Genomic DNA, 13469 nt, shown 5'->3' with positions numbered 1-13469 from the left:
AAGCACAAGTGTATAAAACAAATCTCATCATCAACCAGGTGAGAAAGATTGGGGGATATATATGAGGCCTGAGGACAAAAGATCCACTCAGTAAGAGATGAAGAGAGGACATGACGAATAAAGCTGACTAGGTTAACAGACAAATGAGTTAGTGAAGGGAACAAGGCAGTCGTAACTTTAAATTTCAAAGCAGTAAGTTGGAATGCTACAAGCTTCAACCAACTCACGAGCAGCAAAGTAGTTGTAGAGCGATCCCCTGAAGTTCTCCTGTGAAGCCTGCTCCTTGAGTGGTGCCAGGAGAGGGTCCAGCTCCTCTGGTGTGTACAGGCCTGGGATGTCTCCTGCTGCCAACAGGCTGGGAGGGAGAGAAGGAATGAGTGAATGAATGAATGAATGAATGAGCGGTGCCAGCAGAGGATCCAGCTCCTCTGGGGTATACAGGCCTGGGATATCTCCTGCTGCCAACAGACTGAGGAGGGAAGGAATGAATGAGTGTCAGTGAGTGAAAAAGTGAATGAATGACAATGAATGGATGGATTAACCATTCAGGAAGGAAGTAATTTGATTTTCAACAGATATCAATCAAGAAAATGACACAGTTAAAGCCGAGGGAAGGAATGAGTGAGAGAATGAGATTATGAATGAATAAATAAACCATTATTAAACTAAAATTAACTAAAGGTAGAATCGATTTCTAACAGCCTATTATCAATAGAAAATGACATAGTTACAGTCAATTCAAGTTAGAGACAGCAAAAACAAATTGAATTTAATCTCATAGTCCAAGTACTACATACTATTAGATAGCACTGTATCAAAAGCTGTCAGAGGTAGAAAGCAATCCTTTTTGATTTGGTTTACTTCAGAAACCTATTGGACTTAATCAATGTAAAGCTTCAGATAAATTTGTAATCAGACTCTTGATAGTGATACAATATTCAAATACTGCCTGTTGACTGGATCATGATACACTTAATGGAAAACTGATGTTCACTCAGTCACAGAACCAAAGAAGGTCTAAACCATACCTGTTGACCAGCTCCAGGAACTGTGGGTGGACCAGCTGTTGATCCTCCAGTAAGAACACCACCTGCTGTCCCTCCACGCCTGCCTGCTGAAGGATCTATAACAGTGGAAAGGGGTGGGGTAGTGTTAGATTTGGTATTGTGTGTAAGACCATAGCTAGGTAAGCATCATGCAACTACTGTCAGTTTCTTTTCCCTTTTCAGGTAAGATTTATTCATCTCATTCGGATTCAACTACAGCACTTACTTATTTTTTTTTATTTTGTACAATAACAAAATACATACATGCAGAAAATAATGTATAAAAACAGGTGCAGGAGGAGGGGAAAACCTTTAAGAGTTTGTGCTATGCCCTCCTCCTAACAAAATTATATGATCAATGAAATCAATAAATACTTCAATAATAAAACTGCTAAAAGTCACCACTATTATCTACCAGTGCTGGTATGGAACATTCATTTCTGAAAAAATTGGCATATGGGATAAATGATACATCCAACTTATTGGCCTTGCCACATTAAACTTCCCTGCACAAACATTACTTTTTTTCATAAGAGGAAGACTTTTGACTCACTGTCTTCAGGTCATTCTTGAACTGTTTCAGTCCGTATCCCCTGGATATCTTGGGTGTGAACAGCTCACACTGGTGCATGTGTGCCACTACCGAGGCAGCGGTGCGCCTGCCCACCCCGCTGCGCCCTGCCATCAGGAGCGAGCCTCCCGGCAGAGCGAGGGCGTGGTCCACACGAGACATGTAATCCAACACCTCCTGGAACACCAGGATGTCCAGCTCACGGTGTTCACGGACTGAACACGGAAACAGAAATTAAAAATTACTTTAGAAAGGCCTTTCCATACCAGATGGCACGTATAGGGAGGCACCCATCTCCATCTTTGTAACCCTGGGCCACATAACTTTTGTGCAATTACTACAGCACGATAACAGTCCACCGGTAGTGGTGTGAGTATGTACCACACTTTTTCACAAATGCTGAGTGCTAGTCAGAGAAAGCAGAATGTGCCATTTTTAAAGTCTTTGGTATGACCTGGCTATGGATTGAACTCATGACTGATCAAATTGTAGGCGAACACTCTATCCACTTGGACATAGCATTTGGTTAATGGCAAAACATGTCAGAAAAATATACTATTTGTAATACAGATGTAGTAGGCCAAATATACCCCAGGGAAAAATATATCTGGGTAAATTCTAGCCAGGGTCATACATTGTTCTCTGGTTGGCTGCACCTGTGTATCTGGGACTTGTTAGGTTGATGTTGCTTATGACATACTAAATGAAAGATAACTGACAAATATCTTTACTTGCAGTGGCTTCAAGGAAAGGTTGACAAGCTCTCAATCTATGTTAACCTGTTACTAAGTTAACAATAACATCCTTACTGTAGCCGATGAGACCCTTGCTGATGACGTTCCTGAAGTCGTCTGTGCCGAGCCAGCCCACCTGTTTCCCTGCCAGGGGGATGGGTGCTCCAGGGGGGGTGGCCAGTTCTGCTCGAGCCCCCCATGTCACGTAATAGCCTCCTATGGTGAGTATCAAAAGGATCGAATGAGTACTTGAATTTTTTCATTTGGAGGATCCCCTATTTGGAGTCTGTTTTTGAACAATGTTTTAAAGAACGTCTTGTGTTGATTAAGCTCCCTTTCCATAGGTCAATGATCGCTGTGTAACCATGCAGCAACCAAAATTGGATTCATCCTTGATTTCATAATTGGAATATCACATGTGTGTAAGATGTCGAGTAAGACTTAAAGACAGCAAAAAACACAAAACATTAAAAAAATCATTCATTGGTAGTGGTTGCTCTGACACTGCTCAGTTGCTGTCGTCTCTAGTTGACAACCAGGTAACGTTACTAGACATAGTTGACAAATGACTAAGCAAGATGTAAAGAGAGAATGAGGAGTATTGATTGATAATCATTACATAGTGATGGCCCCAATTAGATTTGAAGTAAATTATCTTTTGCATCTCTAACTGACTTTACCACTTTGGCATAAAGACAGACATAGCATATAGGAACCTAAGATCTTATTTCTTCATAGAAAGGGAAAATCAGCTATCATATGGTATAGAATTTACTTCTGTTTGGAGTATCTCACCTTGAAGCTTGTCCATGACATCAGAGCTCCAGTCGTTATGGAGCACAGACGACAGCATGCCGTCAAACCTGTCTCTGGCCTGCTGTCCAACCAGCTTATCCCTGAACAGGCGACACGCTTCAAATGCCCAGGTCTGGTCGGAGACAAGAGCAACAAGGTTGTAAAAAACATACAGGATTTAAACTAAGCATACAAGGGAGAGATCTTCTTTTACATTTTTATTTTACAAGAGCCACAATAGCGTTACTATTCGGAGTATTCCACGTAATCGCTCTTCGGTGTAACACACCAGCTTTGCAAGCATACAAGCATGGCAGCAACTGGTTATACTACACTGAATGAACTATCACAGCTAACTTCTGTGCATTTAGCTGCAAGTGTTATTCAAAGCTGTGCAGTGAGGATACCCCTACTGTACTTTTTGGCAATGAGTGATAATTGTTCTACGAAAATACAAATTTTTGAACACATAGACATAAATCCTGGGTTGCTAAAGCATGTTACTAGAAGGCACCACTTGCCAAAAAGCAGTTACCGGTACTCAAGCAACTGGATATGATTTTATAAACGGTCAGACATTTCAGATAGTATCCACTTTCTTTCGTCAGTGACAAAATCATATCCAGTTGCTTGAGTAACTGCTTTTTGACATATCCTATTACCTGGATGTCTTATCTTCATCGATGAAGGCACCACTATTCAGATAGGTGATAGATAGGTGTTAAAAGACTACAGAAACTTAGAGTTGAGACTGACCTGCAGCACGTTGTCTGCATTGGTTGCAGAAGCGCCCCCTGCCAGGTCGTGCCGGAGCAGACTCAGCACCCACTGGGTCAGGTCACGCGGGGTGAACAGGTAGTGGCTGTAGTCATCCACTGAGAACTTGGAGCGAACCTACACAGAACAAGTTTTTAAAGTAAAATTTCTGGGTGCAAAAAGGACTAGTAGTATGTTTTATAAGGAAACATGTTTAAGTTAATGAAAATTGACTGCTATCACTACAGACATGATAACATTTGATATTGGTGTTTTGGACTAGGTGATAACTTGGGTTATCACATGGGATTCTACTGTTATCACACGGGCTTCCACGGGGTTAGAATAATTCAAAAGTGTGCTGGTCAAAAGTTTGAATACGGACATAGGAATTGCTGTTGTTACAATTTTCTGTTCAAGGACATCAAATTTTCTCAATTTCTGACACATTTTGCATTGACGGGTGTTTTTTCGGATGGGTATGAACCTCGGTCCCAGCCTTCCCACAGGTCTGGTCACCCTCTTTCGGCTGATCCTACCTGCGGTCAGGAAGATACCTCGGGTAGAGAATACACCATGTTGCATTCTATACATCTGTACATACCTGTTCATACAGCTGTACCATGGAGGCAGCCAGCTGTGTGACCCTGGCAGGCGACCCCCACACGGGGTGGGCCTGCAGGTGCTTCTGGAAGATGGGCTGCAGGTAGGCACTGTAGATGGCCTGCAGCTGGTCCTTGTCTGCGTACCTGTCAATCAGAAGTAAGCCCATGTATGACTGATGACCAAATTAAATGCTTTTAACTTTATGTCCAATTCCTATCGTATGAAAGATTGTATTAGTCTCAGTAAGCAACTTTTAAGTCATGAATGTTTGAAGTACACATGTATGCTTGCAATGACTTGTGCTGTATCACACTGACAATTACATCCTGACTAAGGAAAGTTTATTGCAAATTCTTGCCTGAGGGCTAATTGCAGGTAACGTAAAAGACTACAAACAGTGTATGTCAATATAATAACAAGTGTCTACTATAGTCTAAAAGCTAACTCTAGATTCTGGATTATTACGAATAATGGTGATACATACATGGTACTCTGGGTAATTGCTGTTGCTATATTTTGAAGGTATTGATTGGTTGGTTTATTTCTTATTTATGTTAAGAAAAAAAAACAGAGAACGTACCCGATGGAGCAGATGCGCACGACTGATGTGAACCTGGTGGTGAGCTGGTGTCTCCCGAGGGTGTTCCCTGCCGTCATGGACGCCACCAGCTGTACCCCCTCCAGCCCCACCCACTCCAGGTTGTTGTCATAGAACCCCTGGTACGTCACCATCTGGATTGGAGTCAACATTAGAATGGTGAATATCCAAACATGCATCAAGGAAGAAATCTTGAGTTAATACTTAGTAGTTAGAAAGAAATATTTTGATTTTATGACCCCAAAATCAGCTACCCTGGTAGAAAAAAGACATACATGTAATGCTTAATGATAGTACAAAGTACTTTGAAAAAAATCATCTGAAAATTGAATTGTAGTTGTACAGCACTAGAACGCAATAGAAAACAATAGCAATAAAAAAGCAATAGCAAGCAAGGCTTGAAATAACCATTCAAAATTGCAGGACTGGTTCAAATTTTTAAATGCAAACATAGAAAAATTGCATGTGGTAGGAATGGTGGGAATTTCAAGCCCTGAAATGGTTAAAGAAAACCAAAGCATAACCAGACAGACCAGAGAGCTATTTGGGACTGGAAAAATTGAACAAGAAGCATAGTACAGACCTGTTGTAAGAAGGCGATGAGTTGACTGGTGCCCCATTTGTCAGGTTTGGGCAGGTTGATGTCCTTGAGGTAGAGAATGAGGCGTTCAGAGTCCTTAGGGCGGTACACACGGCCGGTATTGGTGCTGATCACCATGCACATCTGGCTCAGCTTCTGGAGCACATGAGCCGGAGAGGTCTGGGCGCTGCAGTGGAGGATGGCGACTGACGCTGACCGCAGCTGGTCAAAACAGTGCTTCAGAAGCATGCTGTGAAACAAAGAAAGGATAATTTTCATAAACATGACAATTTTTTGAAAATATTGAAAAATTTTCTAAAATAACTAAATGGGTACTACAGTGGTCAAAACAGTGCTTCAAGTTCAACAGCATGCTGTGGAAACCAAGAAAGAATTATTTTTAAAAAAATATCTGTCAATCTTTTTTGAAAATAACCGACATTGATTTTAAATGACTGGGCAATGCCAGTGAACATTGGACTACACATTCGTACTGTACGGTATACAACACAACAGCAATAGTGTTTATTGCAGTGATTGTATATGTAACATGTATTAAACATTATATGTAACATTCTTCTCTCCCAGGGTTAGCCCTTTGCAATAGCCTATGGCTAGTTTGGCAGCCCTGGCTGTTTGTAAACAGCTGAACAAAAAAATAAATTTAAAAAAAACACAACAGCAATTGACATTATTGTTTTGCTTGAAGAAGAAGAAGAAATGGAGCAAAGAGCAACATGTTTCCCTTCTGTGAAGGTAAACATAACAACATGGTACCTCTTGCCACATCCCTCAGGTCCCACCAGTAGGAAGGGTTGTTTGTTGTCAGGGTGGAGCCACGGCATGATGTAGTCCAGGTCACACTGCACGTCTGTCGTGCGCACCACCGGCAGGGAACCGTTGGGCAGTAAGGACTCTGCTGTCAGGGCTTCACTCATCTGGAGGCAACAGAGATGTTATGATAAGCAAGTCCTTTGTTTTCCTTAAATTTGACAAGTGAGAATTATCTCACGTACACTAGATAATAGTTACAGAGTGGTCACATTCATTGTAGGTTGTCATACAATACTGGTGCCGTAGAATTTTCGAGCAGGTTGTAACAGGAACAAACTGCCAACAAGGACCTAAGGCAACCTTCTCGAGAACAAGACAACTACCTTGTGGAGTACACAGGCACAACTATCTCAAGATCTATCAACTATCTATCTCATCATTTTGTGATTGTTCAACATAAAATGCATGTAACCAGGCTCCTAGAGTGGTATAATCTGACGTACATCCATTTGGTAGCAGCACAGACGATCGGTTCTTTCATCGTATTGGGCATCCAGGGGTCGTCTGGGGTCAGGGGGCTGCTCATGGGCCCACACAAACATCTGAAAAAAACATACAGAGATCATAAAATTTGCATAAACAATAAAACAATAGCAGGCTTAAGTGCTACAAGAAATTCAGTACCAAGGAGAAAATTGAGATAAATAACATTGATTATCTTACAAATACAGCCATACAGTCTGGTGTCAGGTTAGACATCTTGGAAAGTGATAGTAACCAGTCCTGTTATTTCCACTAATGTGATACATCTCAAGAAAATAAACTGACCTCCTTTGCAAAAGCTTCTTATTTGCTTATTTTGTCATTGCAAAACAATACAATGAAAGTAGACTTAGGCGCTACAAGAAATTTAGTACCAAGGACAGACCTGAGATACTAAACCTCTACTGTGATAAATAAATAAACTGACCTCCTTTGCAAAAGCCTGGCGTACGGGGAGAGGCAGGTTGCTGCCCAGCCCTCGGATCAGACTGACCACAAACTGAGCCTTGCTCTTGACCCCGTGGAGATGGGACAGTCCATTGCTGACCACTCCCACCAGACTGGTCTCAACAACAAACTCATTCTGAGGGGAAAAAGGGAAAACCATTTAGTAAAAGCCATTCAAATTCTACAATCTGGGTTTTGATTTAGAAATGAGAACCTTACATGGTTAAGGAGACACACACACAGGGGCTTCTAAATGCACTTGCTGTAGCACAATCTTTATGCATTACTCCTTGTTCCCCAAAAAGTATACCTGCAAACATTTCTCTAATCTTGTAGTTTCAGCATTCTAAACTATTGAACATTCTGATTGGTTTGCACAAATCTGTCAGATGCAGACAAAAGTACATGCCTCTATAAATCTTGAAATGCTTGTGGTGGTTTTATTCTTGCTAATGTCATACTCACCTCTTCAAAAATTACCGACACTGCAAATATGCCTTCCTTTCAATGAAATGTTACTGTAATACTGCATTGTTTTAACTGCAAAAATGAATGAAAAAATGAATGAAAAATGAAAAGCCATGTAGGCTTCTGCCCCTCTTCTGCCCTCCCCATGCATGTTTTTTTCTTTTCTGTATTGATATTGATTTTTTAATTGATGCTACAATGAAAATAAATAAATCACAAACTTTTAGTTCAGACGGAACCCACCTGCTTCATGACCCACTCCAGCCCCCTGTAGAAGTAGTCGTCCACCCAGCCCTGCAGCTGGGAACCTTCCGTCTCTCCATGCTTCCTCAACCAGGACGCCACCAGCGACTTCACATCCATGTCCTCATCACTACAGGGAACAAACATGGATTGTTACAAAGTTTGAGCTTTGTTCCAACACAAGGGAAAGTTTAACACTCACCATGAATTTTCTGTTGATCTCATTGACCTTCATCAGGAGTCTGATTTAATGAACCCTCACTGATAAGTGATAGGCATTCAAAGGCAAGGTTTCTCAAATTATCATGGAAGCTCACCTGCGTTGGTAGTAATCATAGTACAATGCTAAACTTTCTTCCAACACAAAAATATACTCGGATCGAATTTTCAATGACCACTGTCACCTTCTTCAGGATCAATACTGAATTGATTACAATATTGATCCTGAAGAGGGCGACAGCGGTATTTGAAGAGAAAAGATTACTATTGCACTACAATGGTAAGGTTTCTGTCATTTATGATTCCAGAAGTCATCTTTTACGAACAGAATTACTGGTACCCTCACCTGAGGAAAATCATTCCCATACGTGAGATGGTAGCCGGAGAGGCACAGCTCAAGTCATGGGATTCAAACACGAAGTTGACGTTAGGACCGAACTGAATACGCTCTCCTGACGGCATGGTCAGCAGACGGTTGTCGTCCAGGACAGAGTTTAGCGACTCGATCCACTCTGGGTCGATGTCACCATCACACACAATCCACGATTGGATGTCTGTTAGATAACAGAACAAAGCAAAGTTTAAATATGGATTGTTTTCATTTAAAAGAAGTAAGCAAAGTACAACATTCCATAGATAGTTTCATCAGGTTGCTAAATCAGTTTTCTTTAGCATGAAACCTTGTTTTCTTTCTCTACAGACATTTCCACTAGCCTGGATACCATCCTCCGTAGCAACTGCTGGCTCCATCTTTTTGCTTCCTAGCCATGCTGGCTTCATTCGGGCAAAGTGAACTTTCTCCTTGACGTAATCATCACAAGGATGTGACTACTTCTACTTGCAACTCTGTGACCGCGTGGCAGGTGTACAAAGTACATAACTGACAAAAATCTATATCCAATAAAACTACATTATTAGAAAGACAATTTTCTTGACAAAAATCTATATACCACGAATAACACTTATTTACCCCAGGTTGTTGATAGAGTCAGCAATAAAAATCATGTTTACCTTGTGGCTCCTTGACCACCAGCCGGGCACTGCTGGTCAGCACACCATCTGACCACTCCCTTGTGTCAATGTCAATGTAGCCCAGTAGCTGTGAATTACAATAAACACTCCTTGTGACATTAGGCATAATTCACCAAATACATACCCAGAGGAGCTAGATCTTGAAGTACATGTACATTAAGTGTACAGCACAACGTTAAAAAATTTTCCTTAAATGTAGGGATGCAGGTTATAGTATGACGGGTAGTAGATAAGGTTCATAGTATAACATGCAATGGCAAATGACATTTACTCATTCTAATAAGCCATACAAAATACAATATGTTAGAATGATAGATGTATTATAAGCGACAACTACATTGGCTACATATAGCGGCGAGAAGCAGAACTCCAGTGAGAATCTCTGAAATCAAAACATAAGCAGGTGAGATCTTACTGGTTGTGTAAAAGAAACGGCCTCATCCTAATAAAAATGCAGTACTTCACGCACTAACCTATTGCATGCCAACTTGAGTGTTAAAGGCAGTTTTCAGAAAAGCTGATCTACCTGTGTCCTGGGCATGGCCTTGGGGTTCATGGTGTACTGTTTGACAGTCTTGTTCATCTTGCTGAGTGCACTTCTCAGGAGCCGCCAGAGGGTAGACTTGCCTGACCCGCTGGGGCCAACAATCACCACACCCATCCTCTGTCTCAGCTGTTCATACAACTCCAGACCCTTCTTAACCTGAAAGTTTTATTAAAAAATTAAAAAGTATGAAAACAAGGCAGACATGGCAGACTTACAATGTAACCCATACTGCTTTAGCACCCTTTCAGTCCTGCAGACTTTAGTCTGCAATCACAGCAATAAGATGTGTGGCCACACTGCATTGTGTATATTAGGAATCTCAGACGAACATACCCATACAGTAATATGCCTAGTGTTCTCCCCACTTATTGTATAATAGGGTAGAATTACAGGTGAAATATGCTTGAGTCTCTGGTCAATTTTAAATTTTTAACCTTCTGGTGATCAACAAATACAGCCCAAGGTCATAGACTATGTAACAAAAACAAAGACCACTCACTGAAAGATACACATACAGAAAAACCTGGATCGACAAGCCATTTGAGGTGACGTAATACTATAACATGTCAAAATTGAAGTACTTTGATAGACTCTGTATACAATGGCAACAATCTGTCAAATCAATGACTGTAAAAGTTCCTGAAGGAGGTAAAGTGTCTGACCTGTGCTTCCATGATCTCCAGGTGAGCCTCAGTACACGCCTCTCTGAAGGCCTTGTCCAACATCTCATACTCAATACTCTTCAACTCCACACCTGGGAAAGGTCAGGGGGTCAGGGTTAAAGTTCAACTACAACACTCATCAGTAAATGTGGCCATTCATGGTGCTGAAACTAATGTTCTAGGCTGCTTTGACCTTTTAAGTCATCTCCTTACAACTAATAAATCAATAAATAATCTAAGTCACAAGTGGCAAGGAGATCTTGTTAGAGTTGTCGACTTGCAATCCAAAGGACCTGGGTTCAAATCCCTGGCAGGTCCGAATGTTGTAGCCTTCGGAAAGACATTTAACACCTATCTTTTCAAGTTAGAGTGAGTACGTACCTTGATTTGGTAAGGGGTGTCCTCTCAGATGGAAAATAAAGCAAGATCATCTGATGTCCAATGATTAATGAGAGCAACAAGGAGTTTAACCCTGTGTGAGTGCATCAAACCTTACAGCCTGGTCTTATGCAGTTTGTACTTATCAAACTGGTATAAGTCATGCCTAAAGGCAGTTTACTGGTTATGTGAAACAAACAAAACTGTTGAAGATGGCTGTCCTTGGTGCTGAACCTAGTGTTGTAAGCTGCTTAGCCCCTTCAGCTCTCCACCTGTGAGTAATCCAGTTACATTAAAGTGAAAGAAACAAGTGCAAAGTAGTGGCCACTGATATGACTTACCTGGAAAGATGTCCTGTACAAGGAAGTCAAACCTTCTGCAGTCGGCAAACGTCAGCTTGGACAGAGTGTTGACCCTCAAGGCCTGGACAACCAGCTTACTCTCCGCATCCACATCAACTGTACAAAAGGTGTAAAAAAAGGTTATTATGAGTAGTGTTTGTCATATGCTCCCTGCATGGCCTCTGGATTCTTGTCTATCTGGAGGATTCTTCTGTAGGAGCTATGTTTTGGGTACCCGAAACGAGGAACAACACGACGTGAAGTTCCTCAAAACACGTCATTCCACACGAAACGTGCCATTTCTCAAACGCCGCTATCTTTGCACGGGTGCGGAGTTACTGTCGCGTGACGGTAACTGCACGCGTGTAAAGATAGCGTCGCTTGAAGAATAGCACGTTTCGTGCCGATTGACGAGTTTTGAGCAACTTCACGCAAACTCCGAACGCGTGCATTACCTCGCCCCGTGCTGACTTCGCACGCTTGGGCACAGAACGGACACGCATTTTCGTGGGCGCAAAAGCGACGGGCATAGCGGCGGACATTGCGACATTGCGCGTGCCGAGGTACCTCGCGTAGTCAACAGACACGTGCATGACCTCAAAGCAACCCGAATTGGCACGTAATCCATGTACACAAGAAGCGGAAAGCGGTGGCGTAAAACGGAGCGCATTGATACGATGAGTGACGTGTCGCAAACGTCGGACTTGAAATGCGTAAATTTCCTTTAAAAAACAGGAGTTTACAGCGGTAGATTGGAACATCTGCCGCTATTTTGCAACGCACAATGCTTTGCGAGGTCGGGCGTACAATTCCTCATTATAACCGAAAGTCGCACGACGTGCGTTTCCTCATTACAGAGCCCAGGATTTGCACAGCGTAAACAACATATTTTGTGTAAACAAACATTTTTGACGCAGCGATACCAAGCTAGTAGTAGATTTTTACTTATTTACAAAGAACTTACAACGAAAACTGATGATCTAGTTTGGTACTTTGGAGGAGCGAGTAGTAAACTTACAAACGATACGAGGAAATGCTCCGCCGACACCGTACCATTTTCTACTATATCTAACCAATCTATTTACGGCGTACGTAGCTGAAAATAAATGATAAACATTACAAAACAGAATTCATACCTTGTACTATGTGTGACTAAACCACAGCTTCCCAAAGGCTGACTCGAAACAAGTAGTGACGCAGGTTGTAAATGAACGGCCCGACTGTAAACATGGTTGTTGTTTGAATGACGCAGCTAAACAAAATATGCACGCATGCGCGCTGCTTACCCACGTGTTACCTAGGCAACCAACAAGCGCAAAGCATCTCGGTCTGGGCGATACTATTTATTTTGAGGGGTGTCAGGTATACTATAATACATGTAATAATGAATCTATTAGTATCGCTAAGGTTCTTTTTTAATCACCTTGGTATCGCATTGTGGCAAAATTGATGGACAGATTTCATCCTAATCCCTGCTAAAAGAAATGATTTCATTGCTTTCAGTCCACACAAAAGTTAGTGTGATATTTATATTTTGCAAATAAAAAAAATATGGTTGAAATGAATAATGGATGATCCCAAGTTCGCCACTGTAACCTAACTTCGCCATGCTACTTTGTGTTTACTTTATTTTTAAGGTGGAAACTTGGAAGATTGTTGACTTATCGATCGAACGTACGCAGCATTTCGGTAGTTCGATTTTCCAAGATTATGTCCAAGGAGATCCTACGGTAGCATAAGATAGTATCAAAAGCTGGCAGAGGAGTGGAACCGGCATAGGAGTGTTAATGCGACCTGATTGGAGACTATTTCCAAAATATAGAATGGACTCAATGGAGACATAAAAAGGTAAGATCGTGTTACATTTTCTGTAGATAATCTGAGAAACCAAGTCAATAGATACAGTGTAACAATGTTGTAACTTATGTCGATAACACTAATAAGGTTACATTTCTTGGGAAAAACGACAGATTATAACCTGTTGGCTGCAACGTCGGGGGTAAATGTTGGCAAGGGAAATACAACGATAACTACAGTTTTCATTTCACATCCAGCCAAGAAAACTCCCGAATATAGGAATAAGCATTACTTAATTCTATTTAGACAAAATCTTAGCGGAAGGTGTCGGG

General features: G+C 41.5%; 1 protein-coding gene across 1 annotated transcript in view; it reads right to left on the bottom strand.

The window, feature by feature from the left end:
- LOC118419531 (cytoplasmic dynein 2 heavy chain 1-like) overlaps positions 1-13469 on the bottom strand; it is a gene marked incomplete in the record, with an annotated part of 82495 nt that overhangs the window by 35396 nt on the left and 33630 nt on the right. Inside the window, 18 exon segments of the mRNA XM_035825950.1 lie at positions 236-355; positions 1029-1123; positions 1600-1832; positions 2427-2567; positions 3147-3279; positions 3903-4040; positions 4507-4651; positions 5089-5240; positions 5690-5936; positions 6464-6624; positions 6964-7062; positions 7431-7586; positions 8162-8291; positions 8727-8934; positions 9392-9479; positions 9939-10115; positions 10622-10713; positions 11341-11457. Of these exon segments, the coding sequence (XP_035681843.1) occupies positions 236-355; positions 1029-1123; positions 1600-1832; positions 2427-2567; positions 3147-3279; positions 3903-4040; positions 4507-4651; positions 5089-5240; positions 5690-5936; positions 6464-6624; positions 6964-7062; positions 7431-7586; positions 8162-8291; positions 8727-8934; positions 9392-9479; positions 9939-10115; positions 10622-10713; positions 11341-11457 (2632 nt within the window).

This window comes from Branchiostoma floridae, chromosome 7 (genome assembly GCF_000003815.2).
Source record: "Branchiostoma floridae strain S238N-H82 chromosome 7, Bfl_VNyyK, whole genome shotgun sequence".
Classification (NCBI taxonomy): domain Eukaryota; kingdom Metazoa; phylum Chordata; class Leptocardii; order Amphioxiformes; family Branchiostomatidae; genus Branchiostoma; species Branchiostoma floridae.
Note: the sequence above shows the minus strand (reverse complement) of the source record. Positions and strands in the feature narration are given on the sequence as shown.